Here is a 23,468-nt window from a genome sequence, read left to right as displayed (position 1 = left end):
AAGAAAAAATAATTTATTTAGAAGACTAAAAATCTTTATGTACAAATGTCATACGGAAGGCCTCAGGTGTTTAGCTTGCTCACTCCAACACTATGGCTATACTACCTTTCTTCTCCCTTCTTCCTACTAGAATTGGTTCTTACCTGGTTTATGACTTACTTTTCTAATCTGAGGTCCATTATTCTCCTTTGCCTGCCTGGTACTCTCCATAACCATACTGAATTAGCTAAAGCTTTCCATAGTTTCCTGGATAAATCAGCCCAGCTTCCTTAATTTCTAATATTGTGCCACATACTAGTACAACAGAGGGGTAAAGAAATCCAGATCAAGAATCAGAAACAGGAGTAGAAAGGGAGCTAAACAGAGTGGACCCACCGGGCCCTCAGAATATAAAATGTGCCATGATTGAGAAGCATTTCAGGTTTCTACACTTCAGGTTTCAGTTTCCTCTTATACTACTCTGTCTCAAGAAAACTGGACAGTAGTGGCTCTCAATGGGCACTGTCCCATACATGAAAAGGTGTTTTAGGAATATATGGGATGGTTTCTGGTTATCTGAATGACTGGGGAATGCTGTGTAGGCAAGGGCCAGAAATGCTTGGTGTTTTGAAATAAAAGGAACAATCACATAATAAGCTGTCTCTTGTTCAGCACAACTTTGAAATGTCCTGCACAATTCTGCCAATGCAAAAACCCAGCTTACAATCATCAAGTCTAGAACCTGATTTTATTTTACATACAAACATAAAGAATTTGTTGCACAGTTTGGATATATTGTTTTATAAAAATGCAAATATCTCATAGATTATACTTTATTTTGTTTGGAACTTTAATATCTGCTCATCACTTCGAAAAATTCCTATCACAGAAAGCAATGTTCTTCATAGATTTTAAATCACCAGTATAAGAAGCCTTTATCAGTCTCATTATGACTCTCCTTTTTTTTCACCCTATCTCTTTCTAGATTAATATCTCCCCTCACAGTAAAACAACAATGAATTCACAGCAATGTTTGTCACTTAGCCTCAATTTACTCATGTATAAAATGAATATGCACTCTATCTTACAGTGATTATGAGAAACAAATTAATAAATATGAAGTACCTTGTAAAATATCATGTTCTATATGTATTTTACAGTAGAAACAAATCATAAACAATATTTCTGAGTAGAAATAAAATAGGAAAAGTTCTTAAAAAGTTTCTGCCTCTATGTTTACCAAATAACAGTGAAGAAACTTAACAGCATACAGGATTAGTAGTATTTAAACCCTTAATAAAATCAGACTCAAAACCTGTGCTGCCCAATACAAAATTAAAGAACTTCCTACAAAAATATATTAAAAATAATTTTATCTTTTGTTTATACTTTAAAAAATGTATAGTAAGTTAAAATTAAAAATTTGTTTACATTACATTTCTTATGAACATGCTGCTCTAAGTAAACATTGTCATAATAAATGTAGTAAACAGCAACAATACTGATCTTTAGCTATTAAGACAATAAAAACTATATACTCACTTCATCAGTAAGTTCTCCAAACACAGTTATGACATCTATTAAAAGACTTGCCGTATAGAAGGACTTGATCATGTTTCTGGAAGAGAAAAGAGAGCTGGTCTAGTTTAAAGAAAAAACATAATGATGTAGAATTAGCTATGTAGCTATAAAAAAATTCCAATTTTTATAAAAGCATTCTGAAATTACTTTAAGTAAAATCAAATTTTAGGAACACAAGGAACTCCTCTTACAAAGTTATCAGGAGAATGTAACAACACTAATACTACATGTAAATATGGTACAGTAAGGTTTTATAGTATACACTTGGTTTTGAATAATGTAATTAGAGTACTATCTACAACCGTATCAAGCCATGTGCATTTTTTTTCATTTAAATATTATAATAATAATGACAAACCATTTGAATCAGTGGAGTGGGAATTTTTAAAATCAGCATCATTAAACCAGACTGCTTTTTGTCTAAAATCAACTCTTACATTTTCAGCAATGTTAAAGAACTAGAGTGTATTTTCTGAGAAAATAAATCTGTCCTGGGTGTTCTTCTTTTAGTAATTTTCTTTAAAAAAACAGGATTGCACCTGATACTCAAAATCATTCTAGATTCTACAAGTAACTTTTAAATATTTAAAACATTAATCAGGAAGTCAGAAAGTGTTCAATGCAAAATTGGATAATTCTGGTTTAGAGTAACTAAACTTACCATTTTTATTTTCCTCTTTCTTTACTTACTTGTGAAATCGTGCAGCCCGATCTTCATTATCTGCATACAAAAACATTTTCAAAGCATAATTCTCCAAATGGGCACAACCAACTATTTCTTGAGTAACAGCTTCATTATCACCCAACTGTTTCTTAAGCTAAAAGAAAATCAAATGCAAAGCTTATGATTTTGGACTTACAGAAATGTATAAGTACAAATTATCCTAACAATCATTTTAAATGAATTATTTATATGCATTTCAGCAAAAGATGTATCAATGGAACCCTGCAAAGAAAAATCGCTCTGCCTTAGCCAAAGGTATTTAAAACACAATCCAATGTTCACAAAATTCTGATTATACATATGATAACCTGAAAGCATAATTTATCTCTAAAAATCAAAATAACCAAGAATAGAAAGATAACACATCCAAGTAGCTACTTTAAAGCATCAAATATTTCTAAATAAAATATTATCCAATGTACAAACAGGTATCCTAAAATGAAATTAAAAATTACTTCCCAATCATATATAATTTAAATTTTTGATTTATTCCCATTTCTATTTCTTATCAAATAAAAAAAGAATACTAAAAGGATCACTATATCCTAAAATAGTATCTTTCAGAGCACATGTGTAAAAAGGGAGGTCTTATTCTAAGTAAGGTATAGATGACAAACTTGGAATTGGATTATACAAGTTTTTTAAATTTAGAAAAGCATAAACCTGAAATCAACACAATTTAAAACTGTTAATTTCCAGTAAGTATATCCCTTTCCTAAGTATATAATAATTTAAAATATTTTAAAAACAAACTACTTTTAAATTCCTACATTATACTCAGACTGTCACACTGAAATAAATGACCTTCTGGAATATTATATCTTAGCACTATACTACTGTTTTAAAACTGCTTTTCTCAAAGACATTATAAAATAAAAATATTTAAAAAAGGCTTCAGGATTTTTCATAAAATCAACAAATATTCTCATATTTACATCAAAATAATTTAATGCCCAGAGGGATTTAATGTTGGAAATTAAGGACATTTTTAGCTACAATTATCCTAAACAAAAATAGAAAAAGCCTGCATGTAATACTAATTACTATATCCAAACTGTGAAATCATTTAATTTTATATTAATTCTAGAGGCAGAGTTAATTCTAGAAAAAAGTTTAAAATATCTGGTAGCAAAAATATACTAAAAGTTTTCCAAATGTGAGTGATATAAACTTTATATTAGGTAGATGTGCTCTCACTATGGAATAAACTTACTCTACTTGTTATTTAATTTAGATACTAATAAATCATGACGAGTCACTTTATAAATGTGACTTTACACTTTGCTTATTATAAAGAACTGAGTTTTGTGTTATCAAAAAGCTATTATTTTACCTACTAGAGGCCCGGCACATGAAATCGTGCACAGGTATGGTTCTTAGGCCTAGCCTGCAATCAGGGCCATCTTCCCTGGCTGCCGGCAGCCGGCCTTGCCCCCTGCCACCACCCACCTGGGTTCCCAGTTTGCCATCCGGCGATGGGAGCCTGACGGCCTGGGGGAGGGACCAAGAGGTGGTCAAGTGGTCGTTCTGCCGTTATGATCGCTGGGATTTTATTATATAGGATTACTGTTATACTGAGAAATTAATAGGGATATATTCTACATAAAATGTCTGTTAGAGATGAATTTCACAAATATGTCACTATGTGTAAGACACATTCTCCTTCCTGCCACATAATCTCATTCTCCAAAAGAGTACCCCAATTTTTCCTGCACTCATGGAAGCAGTGTTAGAAGTGTTAAGGACAACAGGGGCAGTTGAATGCCCCTGTTGCCTATTTTCTCATCAGCTATAATGACATTGCTGATTGCTGCCAAGGGAAAAAACTACACAAATGAAATAAAATAGCATTTTAAACATTAACCAGAAAAGAAATTCTCTCTGTTTAACTCACAGTTTCTAACTGATCCATTAGCTTTGATAAAAATTTACGACATTCAGGAGTTTTACTATCAATCTTCATTCCAGTTTGCATTGCATATAAACGACCTAAAAAAAGAAAAATAATTTAAATAATTTAATTTTTAACATCTTCTGTTGACTGAATTTTTAAAATGTTTCGTCTAATAAACCATTTAACATTTAAGTAAACTTAGAAATAAAACTCCGACTTACTAGGAATCTTAATTACAAATATAAAGAACACAAAATATTATTCTAACACATTGTTAGCAAGTAAGGCATTCTCTTTTGGCATGTTAAAAAAAAAAAAAAAAAGGACTAGGCTCTAAGCTGTCAAAGGGACCTGTAATTTAATTGGTTAGTTGGGGTACTCAGAAAAATAACCCATATGTAGAAAGCCATATGCCAATTGTCAGATAAGTGATGTTGATAAAATATACAATACTAGAGGCCCAGTGAAATAAATCATGCACGGGGTGGGGGGTTGGTGTCCCTCAGCCTGGCCTGCACCCTCTCCAATCCGGGACATCCTTCTCATAATCCGGGACTGCTGGCGCCTACCGCTCACCTGCCTGCCTGCCTGATTGTTCCTAACCACCTCTGCCTGCCTGCCTGATCACCCCTAACCACCTCTGCCTGCTGGCCTGATTGCTGCCTAACTGCTCCCCTGCTGGCCTGATCGCCCCCAATTGCCCTCCCCTGCCGGCCTGATCGCCCCCTAACTGCCCTCCCCTTCTGGCCTGATCGCTCCCTAACTGCCCTCCCTTGCCGGCCTGATCGCCCCCTAACTGCTCTCCCCTGCTGGCCTGTTCGCCCCCAAATGGCTTGCTTCCCCACGCGGGCCTGATCACCCTTAACTGCTTGCTCCCCTACCAGCCTGATCGCCCCTAACTGCCTCTGCCTCGGCCCCTGCCACCGTGGCTTTGTCCGGAAGGAAGTCGGACATCTGGAAGATGTCCAGTCAATCCGGTATAATTAGCATATTACCCTTTTATTAGTATAGATGGGCTGGAATGATGGGAAATGTGATTTAAGCCGAGGCTAATAAAAAGAATTGTTTTCACTATTTTTATGTACACATATAAAATATTCTCTCTAAAAGAATTAATGAAAAACATTAGAGATAAAGGTAAAGCTAACAACCTCTCTGACTAATAGCTTTTCCAATGGTAAGAGGTGTGAATAGTTTAGTGGCAATTGTTATCACTGGTGTGTACATATATCATCTGTAATTTACTCTTACATTCAACTATATGTTTTAGAGGTCTCTGTTCATGCTATAGTGCTCCACAGTATGGACACATCATTTTAACTAAAGCACATTTAAGGTTGTTCTCAGATTTTAATTATTACAAATCATGTTGCCCTATCATACCTTCTTGTGAATACATTCAAGTTCCTTGAGGTAAATATCAAGAAGTGGGATTCCTGGGTCATAGCAATGTGTACCTTTTTCACTTTGAAAGCTACTCTTGAACTGTTCTCCAAAACAGGTTACTACACTAACATGCAGTTTTACCTGCAATATATAAAAGCACTCATTTCCCTCAAACTCGTAAAGAACTGTTATTGCTAAACTTCCTGTCAATGTGAATTGAAAGTGGTATCTCACTGTTTGGTTTTGCATTTTCCTGACTACTAAATAGGTGTTAGATATTTACTGGATAGCCCAATATCCTCCTTTATGAATTAGGACTATCTATATATATAAAAGGCTAATATGCAAAGTGTCCCCTTGGAAGTTCGACCGAGAGTTCAATCGCTCGCTATGACATGCGCTGACCACCAGTGGACAGCGCAAAACTAAGGAAGGGCCCAGCCAGCAGCCGGAAGGCTTAGGTCAGCCCTGATAGCCAGCCAGCCTAGGGACCCTACCCGTGCATGAATTTCGTGCACCGGGCCTCTAGTTTATCAAAATAAAAGAAAAAAACTTTTACTAAATTTTCTATTGGGTTATTTGCTTTTTTAAAAAAATTGGTTTCTGGCTGTTCTTTATAGAGTATGAAATAGGAACATAATGTCTTTTTTCCCCAAATGGAATCTTGTGAACACTATCCTCATTCCCTGTTTTATTTTACTCCTCAGCATGTAATCATCTTCTATTTATTTATCCTGTCTCTACTCCAACTAGAATTTAAACTTCATGATGACCGCAATTTTAATCTATTTGGTTTGCTGGTGTATCCCTGGCATCCAGGCTAGTACTTGGCCTTTAATAAACATTTTCTGAATAGATAAGAGAATATCTCATTCTGTCCTACTGATTTAAATGCCATTTTTATCATTCATTATCATATATTAAGTTTCCAATTCTGTATACTGTCCATCTTGCTTCCCTAGCCTACTGGGTCTACTGGGTCTATCACTGCTTTATTTACTAGTTTATAACATCGCTTGATAATCTCAGGATTTTCAGTTCAATTATGTCTACCTGAGCATATCATCTTTAAAATATGTATTAATATACACACACTACTGTGTATAGTCTGTGTGTTTTTCATTTAAAAACTTTATCGGAAGGAACTACATTTTCAAGCTTAGGTTTAGAGTTTAAGGTTTAATTTATTATTATATTTATTTCCACAAAACAAATTTAAGGGTTTTATCCATCTAGGGATTAACAAGAGAGAAAAAAAATTGAGTTCCATAAGTACTGTACAGATATACACTGCCACACAGTGAAAAACACATGGTGTTTCATTTTCACTGCACAGGATCCAGCACTGGATGTCACTTTGACAAAAAAAAAACAAAAACACAAAACAAAAAAAACACACAGACATATGCTACTTTAAAATGCAGAAAAAGCATTTGTTTTAGTTTAAGTATCCATTGCTTTAATCACAAATGTGACCAAGTTTTCTTTCTTTCTCCTTCTTTTAACTAGTCATGTTTCTTTAGCAAGTTGTCTTGGTCCTTTTTCCCTTATACCTATTAGGTTTTAAACATCAATTCCCCCATTCCATCAGGCCTTTTAAAGCATGGTTGAATGCCCTTCCCTTTTTAAACCAGTCATATTTCTTTTAAGTTCTATGCCTGTTTTAGTCAGCTTTTTTTCTTATAACGGAGTGAACTCCCTAAGACTTCTTTTTAAGCTGTTAGGTATTTTCTTCCAGCATTTTTGTTGCATTTTTTTTTTTTTAATGCATCATGACCTCTTTAGATAAACATACAGGCTGCAAATACTATATGGTCTTTCAATTTTTGCATGTTGTTTTAAAACACAGAGGCTTCAAATACTTATGTATTCAAAGCTATTATTGTTTTCCCCTATCAGTTTGAAGCTTGGAAAGTTCTTTTATTTGCAAGGACTTGATATTCAGTTGTACAATATTTCTAGTTGTTATGGTTTAATATTTCAAATATAACTTTTTAATTTGCATTTTCCCCCAAGTTATTGGCACTTGTCTCAAAAATCACTTAATAACTCTTCCTTTCCTAATGATCTGTGTTCCTTCTTTAATATAGGTAATTAAACTTACTATGTTTCATGCCTATTTGATTTTGCTGGGATCTCAAATCAAATGTCATCTCCTTATATGATAATATCTATAATTGATATAATTTTTCTTCCCCTAATTTAATCTTACTATGTCTTATTGTATTACCAAAATTTTCTAAGAAATTTTAAGTGTTATTACTCTTATTTTTAAGTGGAAGGCTTTTTTTTTTTTTTTTTAGTTAAGAGTAGAAATTGTTAAAATATAAATTGAGGCATATTAAAAAAAATTAACTCATCTGGATAGGTGACCAAAATGTTAAGAAACATGTTTCACTGCATTCTCACTTCTCTCAAGTATAAATGGTATTTTCTTGCCCCAACCTAACCCAGGCCTCTTTCCCAAGACCCCATTTCTTCTACTGTATCCCTTGGAACTGCTTCATAATCATTTCCTCAGATTCCTTCTCTCTCTTTTTAACTAAAACCTGAATGTCACTTGAAGAAATCATCTGCAGTCCTCTCCAGAATTTTTAATTCTCTTACATTCCTCCTATGTCAGGATTGGCAGGTATGACCAGTTTTCTCCTTGTACCCTACTGCTACTTACGTTCCAGTATTTTGTCAATGTCTTCTAAACATGCTGGTCTAGGGTTCATGCTACCCTCTTCCACTTGATCTTGTTATGCTTATAATCATCTATGGACTTCCTTGTTCTTCCATCATAACCCCTATTCACACAGATAATACTTGTGGTAGAGACTGCTAATTGCCTTTACACATCCATTCTTCCCATCTTCCTTACTAACAAGACCCCTACATTATTAGGGTGTTGTAATGTACCCAGCCAAAATAGTACATTTCCCAGGGTTCCTCAAAGCAAACTATGGCCATGTAACTAAGACTAATATCATTCAACCAGAAATTGTTGGGAGAGACTTCTGTAAAGTCACCTTAAAATGGAAAATGATTATCAGGGGAAAGATCTGACTTATCCTCTCCCTTTTCTCTTCTCTACTGCCTGGAATAAAAATGGGATGACTGAAACTCTAGGGACGTCTTGGACACAAGCAACCTTGGAAATGGTAACCACGTGCTGGTTTTAGATTTGAAATTGAATGTGATTCCCTAATGACTTCATGGAATTTGCATACTGGCACTGGGTACTGCCAATACCAAACTTTCTTTTAAATGAGGAAATAAATTGTATTTTACTTATTTTTATTTTGGGTATCCTGTGATTAGAAAGCAAATCTAATTCTAATGCTTACCCAGTACCATGTTCTCAATTCTTATTGACCTTGACCTCCAGTAATTGTATCTACTCTCTCTTACATGCCAGTCATTCCATTATTAATTTACCATCACAAACTTCCAAAATCAGTATATCAAGCACTCACAATAAACACAATATCCCTTTTTTCCAACATTCAACTATGCATCTTACAATAGGCTTCCAGTTCACTGGTGTCTCCCTACTTCTTCATGATAGTCTTCTCATTTTCAATGTCCTTCTACAACCAGCTTTGATTTTACATTATATTTTTCTAGAACATTACTATCCTATCTTCTCCTACCCCTGAATCTTTTTTTACATCCCTCTGGTAAAAGCACGCTCATATATAAAGCCATCTATATTTTCCCTCTATATCTACATGCAAACCGCAAAGACCACTGACATATTAGCATCATTATAAAGACCATAATTATCAAATATGTTTAATAACTGCCTTCCCAATCTCCCAAATGACTATCTCAAAGAATGTGAATCTCATTAAAAACAAAATGACCCAAAAAAACACACAGAAAATTTGAGAGTATTTGTTATCTATATACAATATTGACCAACATGGTAGAACATGATAACATTAGTCCTATACTCACATGAAATACAGTACTGACAGTTTCATTTTCCAGGTCTTTCTCCTTATTTTCTAACCACAGTAGTGAACATTATGTGAATCCTACCATCCAGAGTGTAGTTAGCTACTTGGTAGACCAACTTTGGAGATAAATGGCTATTAAGCACATGGCCCAGATCATATGAAATGAGGTTGATACCTAGGTTCACCTTGGGTTTAGTGGCAGTCATCTCAGAACTTAACCATTAAGCAGACATGCAGAAAATTAATTCTGCATTTTCTTGCTACCTTGTACAAGAAATTTATTCCTATGTAAAAAGCACAATTTTCAGTTTCAGATTTATTACTCTTCACTTCTACTATTGCTTACAATAAAATGGTGGAGTCAGTCTATCTGTCTATCTCCTTTGAGGCAAAAATCAAATTATTCCCATTTCGCTATCACCAAAACCATGATCAACAAATACCAGCTTCTTGTCCTTTAAAGGTTAACCTCAATACAGATGGCTGATTCCTGAAATACAATGTAATGACAATATAGTTTACTGTTTTTTTCCAAATGCATTTTTTTCTTGGTTTACATGCATATTTAGTCTTTGCAATTACAAGAACATTATTATACAGTAACACTTTTAAATGAAGAATAGGATCATCTCAGAATCGGAAAGATTTAGGACAAAAATTGGGCTGCCTTTACATTTTTAAATATCTTATATGGTTTACAAGTCTTACATACAGAAAATGTATCACAAGATGCATTCTGTAAATGTAATAAAAGTGAAAATAACTTAAAATCTACTTATGAAAATTAATAAAGCTCTTTTGCCATAGGGATGGAAAAAAGGATCACATTCATATAGAACTCTATTCAAGACAAGTAGCTCATTGTAGCAGCAGCATGATGAAAAATTAATGTCTAATATGGAAATTACCTACTAAAACAGCATAAATGTGTAGCTAAGATCATGTATAAAGAAATATATTTGATTCATTTCATCAAGGAAATGTGTTTATTTTAATGAATAAATATTATTTGAAGATGAGTAATGAGGCATATTTGCAAGAGGATTAAATACTTTCCAACTCAATTTTAATTTCATGTGAGGCATCTGGCGACAAACATTTACTAATCCTGAAGGTATGTGTAATTCAAAGTTCCATAAAATCTAAACATTAACATTCTAACACATCCTTGTTTATACGTGAGGAATATAAAAATATGAAATGCATGATAAAATGCACAAAAATCATACAAAAGCAATTATGAAGAGTGATACTTGAATAGGTTCATAAATGTGGCACTCAAATAGGAATCATTATGGTATAGATTGATGTCTAAAGCAAATTTTATTCCAATAGAACTGAATATATTACCCTATTTATAAGTACATTGTAAATATTTGCTATATGGTTAGTATTACCTTTTGTGTAGGGACTTTTGAACCCATAAAGAAAAATAAGTCAACAGCCCAATGAGATCAAACAATGAAAAAATAACAGAAATAGATGACATTAAAATACTAGGAAACAATTATAAAATATTTTAAAGGAAACCATGTATAAAGTGAGGCGATAAATAGAACACGCACAAAGGAATATAAATGAAACTTCTAGAGATGAAAAATATAACATTTGAAATAAAGTTTACTGGATAAGTTTAAACACCACAGAAGAAAAGATTAGTGAACTTTAGAATACAGCAATAGAAACTACTCAAAAAAAAAAAAAAGCAGGGAGAAAGGGATTGAAAACAAAAGAAAAGCAAAACTAGAGTCTCATTGAGGTGTGGGAAAATTAAGTGTTCTAATACATGTGTAACTGGATCCCCCCTCCCCCCATAAAGGGTGGGAAAATTTGGCAAAAAAAAAAAAAGTGCTGAAACAAAAAAATAAATTGACAAAATAAAATCTTTATGCACCAAAAATATCTTTAAAAAATAAAAATGAAATAAAAGTTTATTTCACACAACAGAACAGAATTCATTGTCAGCAAGCCTCATACGATATTATAAAGCTCTTGCCCAGTTGGTGTGGCTCAGTGGTTTACCATTGACCCGTGAACCAGGAGGTCATGGTTCAATTCCTGGTCAGGGTACATGTCAGAGTTGTGGGCTCAGTCCCCGGTGTGGGGTGTGCAGGAAGCAGTCAATCACTGGTTCTCTCTCATCATTGATGTTTCTCTCTCCCTCTCTGAAATCAATAATAAAAAAAAAAAAGTGTGTGTGTGTGTGTGTATATATATATATATATATATATATATATATATATATACACACACACATATATATATATATATATAAAAAGAGGTAATATGCAAATTAGCCAGGACACTGTAACAGTCACGACCGGCTCAGGAGGAGGCTGCACGTGCAGATGGGCGGGAGTTGACTGTGTGCACAGTGAGGCAAGCCACAGATGGCGCAGGCCTGGAGCAGACACACACACAGGGGTCCCGCTCCAGCCACCATGCTGGAGCAGGCCCGGAGCAGACACACCGCGGAGCACCAGCAGTCCCACCTCTGCATGTGAGCTGCAGAGAAAACACCTTTTCTGACCGCTCATTGGCTAAGCTCCCTGTACGCCACTCTCAGTGTTCTTGGTAACTTGGGTAATAAGAATCCAAGAAGGTAATCTAGAGTTTTTCCACCTCACTCCTGGAGTAAAAAATGAAGGTTCACTGCTGGAGGGGCTAAGAAATGTCATATCCTGCCCTAGCCGGTTTGGCTCAGTGGATAGAGCCTCAGCCTGTGGACTGCAGGGTCTGGGTTCAATTCTGATCAAGGGCATGTTCCTAGGTTGCAGGCTCCTCCCTGGCCAGGGCCCAGGTCAGGGCTCATGCAAAAAGGAACCAATCAAAGTGTCCCTCTCACATTGATGTTTCTTTCTGTCTTTCCCTCTCTCTTCCACACTCTCTAAAAATCAATGGGAGAATATCCTCAGGTGAGGATAAAAAAAGAAGAAAGGAAGGAAGGAAGGAAGCAAGGAAGGAAGGAAGGAAGAAAGAAATGTTATATCCTATGAAAGAGACATCTTGAAAATGCCTAAAGAAAGTCGTCATTTTTTCATGGTGAAGGGACTGGAGTCCGTGTTGGCTGCTGTGGTGTCTGGCAGTGGCAGCAGCAGCGGGGTAATGGGGATGGCACCTTCCCCTGATCGTCCCGGTCGCCTCCTGCAGAGGGAGGCCAGACTGTGGCTTAGGCCCGCTCCCCATGGTAGGACATCCCCTGAGGACTCCTGGACTGTGAGAGGGGGCAGGCTGGGCTGAGAGACCCCCCCCGCCGTGCATGAATTTCATGCACCGGGCCTCTAGTGTATATATATATAGATATCCTATATAATAAAACCCTAATATGCAAAAAGACCGAACAGTGGAATGACTGTTAGCTATGGCATGCACTGACCAACAGGGGGCAGACGCTCAATGCAGGAGCTGCCCCCTGGTGATGGGGAGCGCCGCTCAGCCAGAAGCTGGGCTCATGGCTGGCTAGCACAGCAGTGGTGGCAGGAGACTCTGCCGCCTCCACAGCAGTGCTAAGGACCCCTCGGGGGATGTCCACTTGCCAGAGGGTGCAGGCCGGGCTGAGGGACCCCTCCCACCAGTGTATGAATGTCATGCACTGGGCCTCTAGTATATATATATATATATAAAGCTCTTCCAAACAAAAGAAAATGACAACCAGATTTAAAACTTGGGTCTATGCAAAACAATGAAGAGAGCTGAAAATGGTAATTATGGAAAAAATATTTTAAAAAATTATCTCATTTTATACATTTCTTTAAAACAAGTTTAAAAAATAAGCGTCTTTTAGGTTTTGTGGCATATGTATAAATAAAAATTATGTCAACCAAAACCAAAGAACAGGAGAGGAGAAAACAAAGTTCTTAACTTTATATGTGAGATGGTATATTACATGACAGTAGGCTGTGATAAGATATTGTAAACATTAGAGCAACTACTAAAAAGAAAATAAAGAATATCTAACAATCCAACAATGGAAGTACAATGGAATCCAAGTGCTTCCAAAGAGAAATAATAACCAACAAAGGTAAAAAACAAAAACCATTTTAAAAACAAAAAACCTTGCCAAGTCACAGAAAAACTATACATTGAATGAAAGCAGAAAAATATCAAACATTGAACCTTTTATATATAAACCTGTGCTGCTCAAGAGTATGTAAGCTTTCACTGTGAACAATCAAACACAACTGACATAAAAAATAAATCTTACCAAAACTGCATGAGTACCAAAAGAAAAGGATAGGTAAGGACAAGTTACTTAGTTCCACTGACCCTGTCCCTTCAATCTTAGGGACAGGTTAAAAGAACCTAATGATGACATGATTTACTTTACTCAAAAAGGAGTAACTATTAAAATGACTATTTTTACAAAATAAAATTCATGCTTGTATATGTTTGCGAAAACAAATATAAGCTAAAAGAATGAAATACTAGCGGATAAATCAATGGTCCAACTTTCTGAGTATTTTTTGTAAATTATTAACCTGTTATTGCTATAGTAAAGAATCCTTAGTTGGCTAATAAAAAAAATAAGTATTTAGATAACAGGACTCTGGGTTCTGATTAATCTTACAGATTTAGAAATTATAAATAAATGGCTCTTAAAGAACATTTATACAAGGTCATGGAAAGCCTTGTACAACGTCACCCCCTAGAGGAAACTTTTACAAACCAAACTTGAAACTTCATATGTTTAGTTAATTAAGCAAATTTAAAAGAAATATTTTTGGGTTTAGTTTTATCTACAACAGCAAACCTGACAGAATAAAAATATTTATAATATAGTGTCCATGTTTAATGGGGACTCAAAATTTTTCTGGCTTCATTAAAAAAAGAAAAAGAGAGGTATATAGAGCTCAAACCTGTCCTTCATTATTTTTGTTTGCTCTAAGACCATAGTAAAGTATCCTTTTACACATTTTAAAGTAAACATCTACCATTTTTATCAGATGTTTAAATAGGCATAAAAAATGTAGCTACTATACTACATTGAGTGGCCAGATTATGATGATTTCTGAACACATAATAATCTGGCCACTGTGTGTGTGTGTGTGTGTGTGTGTGTGTGTGTGTGTGTATTATATATTAGAGGCCTGTTGCTTGAATTCGTGCATGGGTGGGGTCCGGCCAGCCTGGCCAGGGGGAGGAGACATGGGCAGTTGGCCAGCCTGCCTGCTGGTTGAACTTCTGGTTGAGGGGACAATTTGCATATTAGCCTTTTATTATATAGGATATACACTGAGTGGCCAGATTATTATGTGCTCAGAGATCATAATAATCTGGCCACTCAGTGTACACTAAATATTGAAATCTAAAAATTATACTTTCATCTGAAAATATAGCAAATTGGTATCTATCACAATCTATTTTAAAACACAAAAAGCTCTTTTTTAAGTCACATATAATACACTGTTGTATTTCATTTTAACTCATCTTTCCATTTACTTATCCTATAAAATTTTATTATAAAAAAATATTTATGGCCCTGGCCAATTGAGTGTCTTCCCATGAAGCAAAAGGTTGCTGGTTCAATTCAGGGCACATGCCCTGGTCAGGGCACATGCCCTGGTTTTGGGTTCGATCCCCAGTAAAAGACCTGCAGGAGGCAACAGATCCATATTCAGCTTTCACACTGATGTTTCTCTCTCTCTCCCTTCAAAAATAAATAAATTAATTAAACACAATTAAAAAAATATATGTATATATTTATATGCTCACAATTCCTAACCTGCTTATCATACTTCTCTGCAAAGTGTATAAAAGCTAAAATTTAAATTAATCAAAATTTCCTGTGAGATAAGGTGCTAGGTGTTAAAATTTTCATTTTGGAATTTAGTTTTTATATTAAAATGTGCAATTGATCAAACATTAATTTTATATATCTAAATAATCATCTATACCAGTGGTCGGCAAACTCATTAGTCAACAGAGCCAAATATCAACAGTACAATGATTGAAATTTCTTTTGGGAGCCAAATTTTTTAAACTTAAACTATATAGGTAGGTCCATTGTTATTAACTTAATTAGGGTCCTCCTAAGTTGGCCTTTGCTAAAAACTCAAGGGGCCAAAGAGCCTCATGTGGCTCATGAGCCGCAGTTTGCCGACCAATGATCTATACTAATAAAAGGGTAATATGCTAATTAGGCTGGACATCTTCCGGATGTCCTTCCGGACAAAGCCACGGTGGCAGGGGCTGAGGCAGAGGCAGTTAGGTGCAATCAGGCCGGCAGGGGAGGGAAGTTGGGGGTGATCAGGCCGGCAGGGGAGGGCAGTTGGTGGCGATCAGACTGGCAGGGGAGGGCCGTTGGGGGTGATCAGGCCAGCGGGGGGAGGGCAGTTAAGGGGCGATCAGGCTGGCAGGAGGGAGCAGTTTGGGGGCAATCAGGCCAGCAGGCAGAGGCAGTTAGGGGCGATCAGGCAGGCAGGCAGGCGAGTGGTTAGGAGCCAGCAGTCCCGGATTGTGACAGGGATGTCCGACTTCCAGTTTAGGCCCGATCCCACAGGCAGTTGGACATCCCCCAAGAGGGTCCCGGATTGGAGAGGGTGCAGGCCAGGCTGATGGATCCCCCCCTCCCATGCACAAATTTTGTGCACTGGGCCTCTAGTTATATTTAAAAGCTAAATTTTATTAGAAATGCATCTTATGCCCTAGCCAATGTGGTTCAGTGGATAGAGCATCATCCTGCGGACCAAAGAATCCCAGGTTCGATTCCAGTCAAGGGCTCATACCTTGGTTGCAGGCTCCTCCCCGGCCCAGGCCCTGGTCAGGGCTCATGCAGGAGGCAACCAATTGATGTGTTTCTCTCACATTGATGTTTCTCTCTCTACATCCCTCTCTTCTACTCTTCCTAAAAATCAATGGAAAAATATCCTTGGGTGAGAATTAACAAAAAACAAACAAACAAACAAACAAAAGAAATGCATCTTATAATGAGTTAAACTGCATTATCTATGAATCAATATAATTTGTCATAATGAACCATATTAGAGTATTGGTTCTGTTTCCACTTTCATTTTTATGAATGTAACATGCCAATAAAATTCATTCACATAAAGCAGCAGATGAGTGTGAAAGTTTTGTCATAGCAACCCACTGAATTCTTTCAATTCCTTCTGAGTATGGACTAAAAACCTTGTAATCACCTATCATCAAGTATTATTTTTAATAATCTCTTGGCTGACATTTCAATTAAGTCTCCCTCAAAATTTGTTTTAATACTAGAAAAGAATTTATCACCCCATCAGTAAAGTTATTCATTTTCTCAATTCCCAGGAAGCATATAAAAAAAGATCTTACAAAGATTCATCTTTTTTTTTTTTTTTTTTTTTTTCAGTCAGAGGCTTCTTGTTTATCCTAGACAGACACAGGATTGTGAAAACTGAAATACCATTTATTTCAACATCCTCTGGCAAATAAATAAGTTAGCTTATCACTTGTTTTAAATGTATTTCTGAAAAAAAGCAGAACATCCCAGAGTTGAAGATATAGCTATTTAGTTTAAGGAGAATGTCTACCTTATTACATAAAAGACAAAATCTGATGCTAGTGCCAAACCAATAAGCCAATGAGGTTTACTTTTGCAGAAAAATACGACTTAATTTTCCAATTTGAATAAATATGTTAACCTATGTCCCCATATGCTTCATGCCATCTGAATTCCAACTCTAAAATTTTGATAAGCCACAAACCCCTAGATGAGCTTGTCACTTGGATGAAAAAGGCAATGGCCCCTTAAACATTTCTCTTTTGCCCCTTTTCTCCCTTATCTCAGGAATGACATTCTTTAATAATGAAGAGAGAATGAAAAGATAAGGTCATTTCATAAAAATTCTTTACCATTTTGGGAATTCAACACACTGCAATACAGGCTAATTTTTTTGTTTGTTTGTATTCTTTTTTTTTTTGCCTGAACAGATATGTGTATAAGTGAACTTTCCAGTGTGGTCCTTCCATGACTTTGTCCCCACCCCTGTTGCATAGGACCTTGGTCCCAAACTGTCCCTCCTCACCCCTCTGGATAAAATCCAAAATGATCAAACAAAAGCTGCTAATCTCTAAGAACAATTCCCCCATCTTCTGAGATTCATCTTGACAAATTTCAGGTGACTTCCCCATTTCCTTTATAAAACACTAGAGGCCCAGTGCATGAAATTCATGTACGGGGGGAGTGTGTCCTCAGCCCAGCCTGCACCCTCTCCAATCTGGGACCCCTCGAGGGATGTCCGATTGCCCCTTTAGGCCCGATCCTAGCGGGATGGGGCCTAAAGGGGCAATCGGACATCCCTCTCACAATCCCTGCTCTCCCCTGCAGGCCTGGGCCCCCCCCCCAACTGCCTAAACGGGCAGTCGGACATCCCTCTCACAATCCAGGACTGCTGGCTCCCAACTGCTCACCTTCACCTGCCTGCATTCCTGATTGTCCCTGACGGCTTCTGCCTGCCAGCCTGATCACCCCCTAACCACTCCCCTGACAGCCTGATTGATGCCTAAGTGCTCCCCTGCTAGCTTGTTTGACCCTAACTGCCCTCCCCTGCCGGCCTGGTCACCCCTAACTGCCCTCCCCTGCAAGCCTGGTCCCCCCCAACTGCTCTCCCCTGCAGGCCTGGGTCCCCCCCAACTGCCCTTCCCTGTAGGCCCGGTTGCTCCCAACTTCCCTCCTCTGCCAGCCTGGTCAACCCTAACTGCCCTCCCCTGCAGGCTTGATCACCCTCAACTGCTCTCCCTTGCAGGCCAGGTACCTCTCAACTGCCCTCCCCTGCTGGCCATCTTGTGGCGGCCATCTTGTGTCCACATGGGGTCAGTCATCTTTGACCACATGGGGGAAGCCATCTTGTGTGTTGGAGTGATGGTCATTTGCATATTATTCTTTTATTAGATATGAGGATTAGATAGGATAGAGGCCTGGTGCACGGGTGGGGGCGGGCTGGTTTGCCCTGAAGGGTGTCCTGGATCAGGGTAAGGGTTCCCTTGGGGCATGGGGCGGCCTGGGTGAGGGGCCTGTGGTGGTTTGCAGGCTGGCCACGCCCCCAGAAACCCAAGTGGAGGCCCTGATATCTGGGATTTATTTATCTTCTATAATTGAAACTTTGTAGCCTTAAGCGGAAGCCAAGGCAGGCCAGGGCTGTGAAAACTTGGCTTCCTCCATCGCCGGGGGCAACTCAAGCCTCCTGCTTTCCCCAGCTCCGTGGCTGCCGCATTTTTGTTGGGATTTATTTATCCTATCTAATAAAAGAGTAATATGAAATCTGACTGTCACTCCAACACACAAGATGGCTGCCCCATGTGGTCAAAGATGGCTGCCCCCATGTGGACACAAGATGGCTGCCAGCAGGTGAGGGCAGTTGGGAGGGACCAGGTCTGCAAGGGAGGGCAGTTATGGGTGATCAGGCCAGGAGGAGAGATCAGTTGGGGGGGGACCAGGCCTGCAAGGGAGGGCAGTTGGGGGTGATCAAGCCTGCAGGGGAGGGCAGTTAGGGGTCACCAGGCCAGCAGAGGAGGAAAGTTGGGGGCAACCGGGCCTGCAGGGAAGGGCAGTCTGGGGGGGCCCAGGCCTGCAGGGCAGAGCAGTTGAGGGGACCAGGCCTGCAGGGGAGGGCAGTTAGGGGTGACCAGGCCGGCAGGGGAGGGCAGTTAGGGGCAATCAGGCTGGCAGGGGAGCACTTAGGCATCAATCAGGCTGGCAGGGGAATGGTTAGGGGGTGATCAGGCTGGCAGGCAGAAGTGGTTAGGGGCAATCAGGAAGGCAGGCAGGCGAGCAGTTGGGAGCCAGCAGTCCTGGATTGTGAGAGAGATGTCCGACTGCCCATTTAGGCCCGATCCCAGGCCTATACGGGCAGTCGGATATCCCCCAAGGGGTCCGAGATTGGAGAGGGTGCAGGCTGGGCTGAGGGACACACCCCCCCCCCCGTGCACAAATTTCATGCACTGGGCCTCTAGTCTTCTATAATTGAAACTTTGTAGCCGTAAGCGGAGGCCAAGGCAGGCCAGGGCTGCAGGAGCTTGGCTTCCTCCATCGCCGTGGGCAACTCAAGCCTCCTGCTCTCTCCAGCTCCGTGGCTGCCGCCATTTTTGTTGGGATTTATTTATCTTCTATAATTGAAACTTTGTAGCCTTAAGCGGAGACCAAGGCAGGCCAGGGCAGGCAGAAAGCTTGGCTTCCTCCATTGCCAGGGTAACCCAAGCCTCCTGCTCTCTCTGTGGTCGCAGCCATCTTGGTTGTGTTAATTTGCATACTCACTCCCAATTGGCTGGTGGGTGTGGCTTTTGGTGCAGCGGAGGTACAGTCAATTTGCATATTACTCTTTTTATTAGATAGGATAGCACCTTTTTTCCCCAAATTAGATGGCTCCTTTGACATCTTCTCATGCCAGAATTTTGAATAAAAGCTTATTCTTTACTCTGACTGATTTTCTTCCACATGACACAGAGAAAGACAGGAAGCTCTACCTAATACCTTAATTAATGGAGGTTTCACTAATACTAGTAATTTAAATTTTTCTTTTTTCTGGAACCTGGAGGTTAAAAATACTCATGATTCATTATAGTATGTCTTTCTTCTTTAAACTAGGAGAATGGCAATTGTGAACAGGATGTGGAAAAAAGAGAAAGCAGCATACAGCATTGCTACTGTAGCCAAAGGAGTCTTGTAAGGAAAGGAACAGGGAAGTTGAGAATTGGGAAAAGGATTCCTGTGGAATTATTTACACACCGAAGTTTGAAAAGTACTGGTTTAGCATGCCTAGAGCACAAGTTGTTATGTACCCACAAATACAGTAGCTACAGGAATTATCAGACAGCCTATATGAATATAAATATATTTAAAACATTTAAAGAAATAAGAATGTCTAAGAAATATAGTAGCAAAGGATTAACAGAAATGGGTAGGTCAATTTGAAAAGAAACGATAACAGAAGACCTAGAAATAAAAAAATAAAGTAGAAACACAATACCTGGGTTATACAACAGGATACCTATATGAAGATGAGCACAGACCTTAAGAAATTACACCAAATGTAGCTCAGAGAGACAAAGGGATGCAAACTCTGAAAGCATTAAGAAGGAAATAAAGAAGGAAAGTGCAACACATTCTAATCAAAATTTCAGTACAAAATAGAGAAAATAGATAAAGAATAATATGCCAAAGTCCCAAACAAGGTACTACTTACACAAAAGGAAACTAAGGACTAGAAAATCATAATACAAATCATAGGGAAGAGCGTGGTAAATGCTATATTTTAAAATTAAGAACTTTTGAACATCAAAGGACTTATAGAATGAAAAATCAACCTATGAACTCAGAGAAGACATATGCAATGCATACAACAAAGAAAAGTATCTAGATTATTTAGACATATGGTGAAATAGAATGGTCAAAAGCAATAAATATTTCAATAGGAAATCACAAATGATTAATTAACATATGAAAAGATGCTCAATCTCATTAAAATTCAATGAATTGCAAATTTTGCTCCAATGACACACCATTTCATGTCCACCAGATTGTCAAAAATTTAAAAGTCGAATAACATCAAACATGGTGGGTACATTAAAGTTCAGTTTATTATTCCTTAAATTGTATACACCTACTATATGTTCTTTAATATGCATATGTTTCACTAAAAAGTATTTTTAAGTTGGATTTAGCAATAAAAACGTTTGTTCATGACCCTGCTGAGAGCAGTTTCAGTGAAATAATGGGCATGAAAACCAGATTTCAATGGGCTGAAAAGATTCTATGGGATAAGGTTGTAAAAACCACTACAGGCAGTTATTTCAAGCTAATCTTTAAGGTTGGGCACACAGGACAGCAACTTTAGGGGAATGTCATAGTAAGAATTTCTTTTATTTTTTAAATGAAGGAAACTGGGTAAGTTTAGAAAGAAATGGCGAGAGGGAGAGGATAATGACACAGGAAATAAAGGGTCCCTGGGTAGTCACAAAGGCATATAATACAGTGCCCATGAATAGGGATTAGTTTTAGACATGAACAATAGCTCCTATTTCATTGTTGTAAGCGATTACCTCTTTGTCCACATCACATCATTTTTCTCCTTACTCTAACCACTCCAGTTACAATGGCTTCCTGATCCTCCTTCAACAGCCCTCCCTCAGGACTTTTGTACATGTTATTCCCTCTATGGAGAAAAGAGAATACTGTTTGCCAGATGAAGCAAAGCCTGTTTTTCATTCAAGTCTTTGCTCAGATATGAACTCACTGAAGCAGTTAACAGACCACTTTGGAAGTGAAATTTCTTCTGCACTCCCTACCATCTTGCTCCTGGTACTCCTATTCTCTTCCCCTGCTTTATTTTTCTCCATAACCTCTAAACGTCTACATAATATACTCATCATATTGTTTAATCTCTCCATCCCATTGCATGTAAACTCCATGAATGTGGGGTACGTAGCCACAGTGCCTGGTAATATTTGACACAGGCACAAGCTCAATAAATACACGCTGAATGAGTGATTAATGGTTCTTGCTTGAGGAACTGAATAACAAGTACAACAAATAATATTGTAAGATTTGAACAAAATGAGGCAAAGTCTATTCAACTTACTGACTACAGAATAGGTGACATTGGGTTAGATTTTTAATCATTTGAAATTTGCCAAGTGGAGAAAAAAAGGTAGATGTTCCCAGGTGAAGAACATGGAGATCTGAAAGGGCCTTGCATATGTGAGAAATGAAAATGGGTACACCTGGAGTACAGCAGGGTGACAGAAGATCAGATTTTAGCTAACTTTAGTAACATTGACAACAGAGAACACCTTATGTGGAGCTTAACTCTAAAAATCCTTTTCAAAAGATTTACAGTTTCCAGGTTACTTATTTGCAATACAGTTGGAGTATGGAATATAAAATAAAATTGACATAACACTACTAGAACACTCTCTTCACTGCGAAGGAAAAATGTTTGAACAATTTTAATCCGTGCTTCCTTTGCATCGACTGTAGATTATAAGTATTGACAATCAACCAAAGTGAGAATATTGCTACCAAATGTCTGAATCGCAGTATTAAGACGATAAATTCTCACTGGTGGGAGAGAGCAGTTTGGACACAGAAGTGGAAATGGTAAAATCAAAATGCTTGTTTTGTAGCAGATACTCTCCATTTAACCATGTGTGAGTTTTTGAACTGGTTTGCATTTGTCCTAATTAACCTACACTTATTACTATGTTTACAAAATTAGTCTGTATTCCTTTTGTCCACATCACTCCTGTCTTTGGGACACTCGCCACCTTCAATACTCCAATTCAATGACTCAGCTACCCAGGTTATTTTCAGGTTTCCCTGGTGGAGATCAGAGGCTTGTGTGTGTACACACAGAAAAAATACAAACAAAAACACCTTAGGTCGGTCTGTTTCAGGCTTCACGAGGCCATGTAGTCAGTTTAGGGAGATTTAAGCCTAAAACCGGAGAGGCGGTGGATACCACGGTGCTTTTGGAGTTTTGCCTTTCCAGGACCTGCAAGGGGGCAGAGCAAAGGTCGGGACCCCTAGGGAGGAGGGGGGCACCGGTGAGAAATCAAGTCCAAAGCCAGGAGGCGGGGCCTGCCCCTAGGACCAGAGAGAGGTGTGTGGGCCCCGGGCGGGAAGGAAGGCCGCGGCGACTCGGAAAAACTCACAGTAATAGGCTACCACGGGATCCCGCTTGTCATGCTCCTGGGCCGTCCTCAGATGATGCTGTATGCTCTTAAACTGTGGGGGGAGCGGAGGCAGCGGGGCCAGCGCAGCCATCTCTACGCCGAGACTTACCACTTCCTACCCGCGCGCCGCCGGCACTTCCGCTTCCGCCGGGAGGTCACGCGCAAGAGCGCGCACGGCAAATCCCGCCCACTCCCCCGTTGCTAAGCAACAGCCAGTCAACTACGGATTTCCCACGGGAACAAACTCAGTGTGCTGGGCTCCTGATGAAGTCTGAGAGACACCAGCGCTCTCTCCTGGTAGGAAGGG

At 38.5% G+C, this 23,468-nt stretch overlaps 1 protein-coding gene across 1 annotated transcript in view; it reads right to left on the bottom strand.

The window, feature by feature from the left end:
• VTA1 (vesicle trafficking 1) overlaps positions 1-23,287 on the bottom strand; it is a 52,380-nt gene extending 29,093 nt beyond the window's left edge. The window contains exons 1-4 of the mRNA XM_079780245.1: positions 23,141-23,287; positions 4,179-4,273; positions 2,251-2,378; positions 1,522-1,597 (exon numbers count right to left, since the gene is read on the bottom strand). Of these exons, the coding sequence (XP_079636371.1) occupies positions 1,522-1,597; positions 2,251-2,378; positions 4,179-4,273; positions 23,141-23,252 (411 nt within the window). The 5' untranslated portion in view covers positions 23,253-23,287. The remainder of the gene's footprint in view (positions 1-1,521; positions 1,598-2,250; positions 2,379-4,178; positions 4,274-23,140) is intronic.
• Between the last annotated feature and the right edge of the window lie 181 nt (positions 23,288-23,468).

Source organism: Cnephaeus nilssonii (assembly GCF_951640355.1).
Source record: "Cnephaeus nilssonii genome assembly, chromosome: 9".
Taxonomy (NCBI): Eukaryota; Metazoa; Chordata; class Mammalia; order Chiroptera; family Vespertilionidae; genus Cnephaeus; species Cnephaeus nilssonii.
The sequence above is the reverse complement of the archived record's forward strand: the minus strand, read 5'-3'. Positions and strand labels throughout refer to the sequence as shown.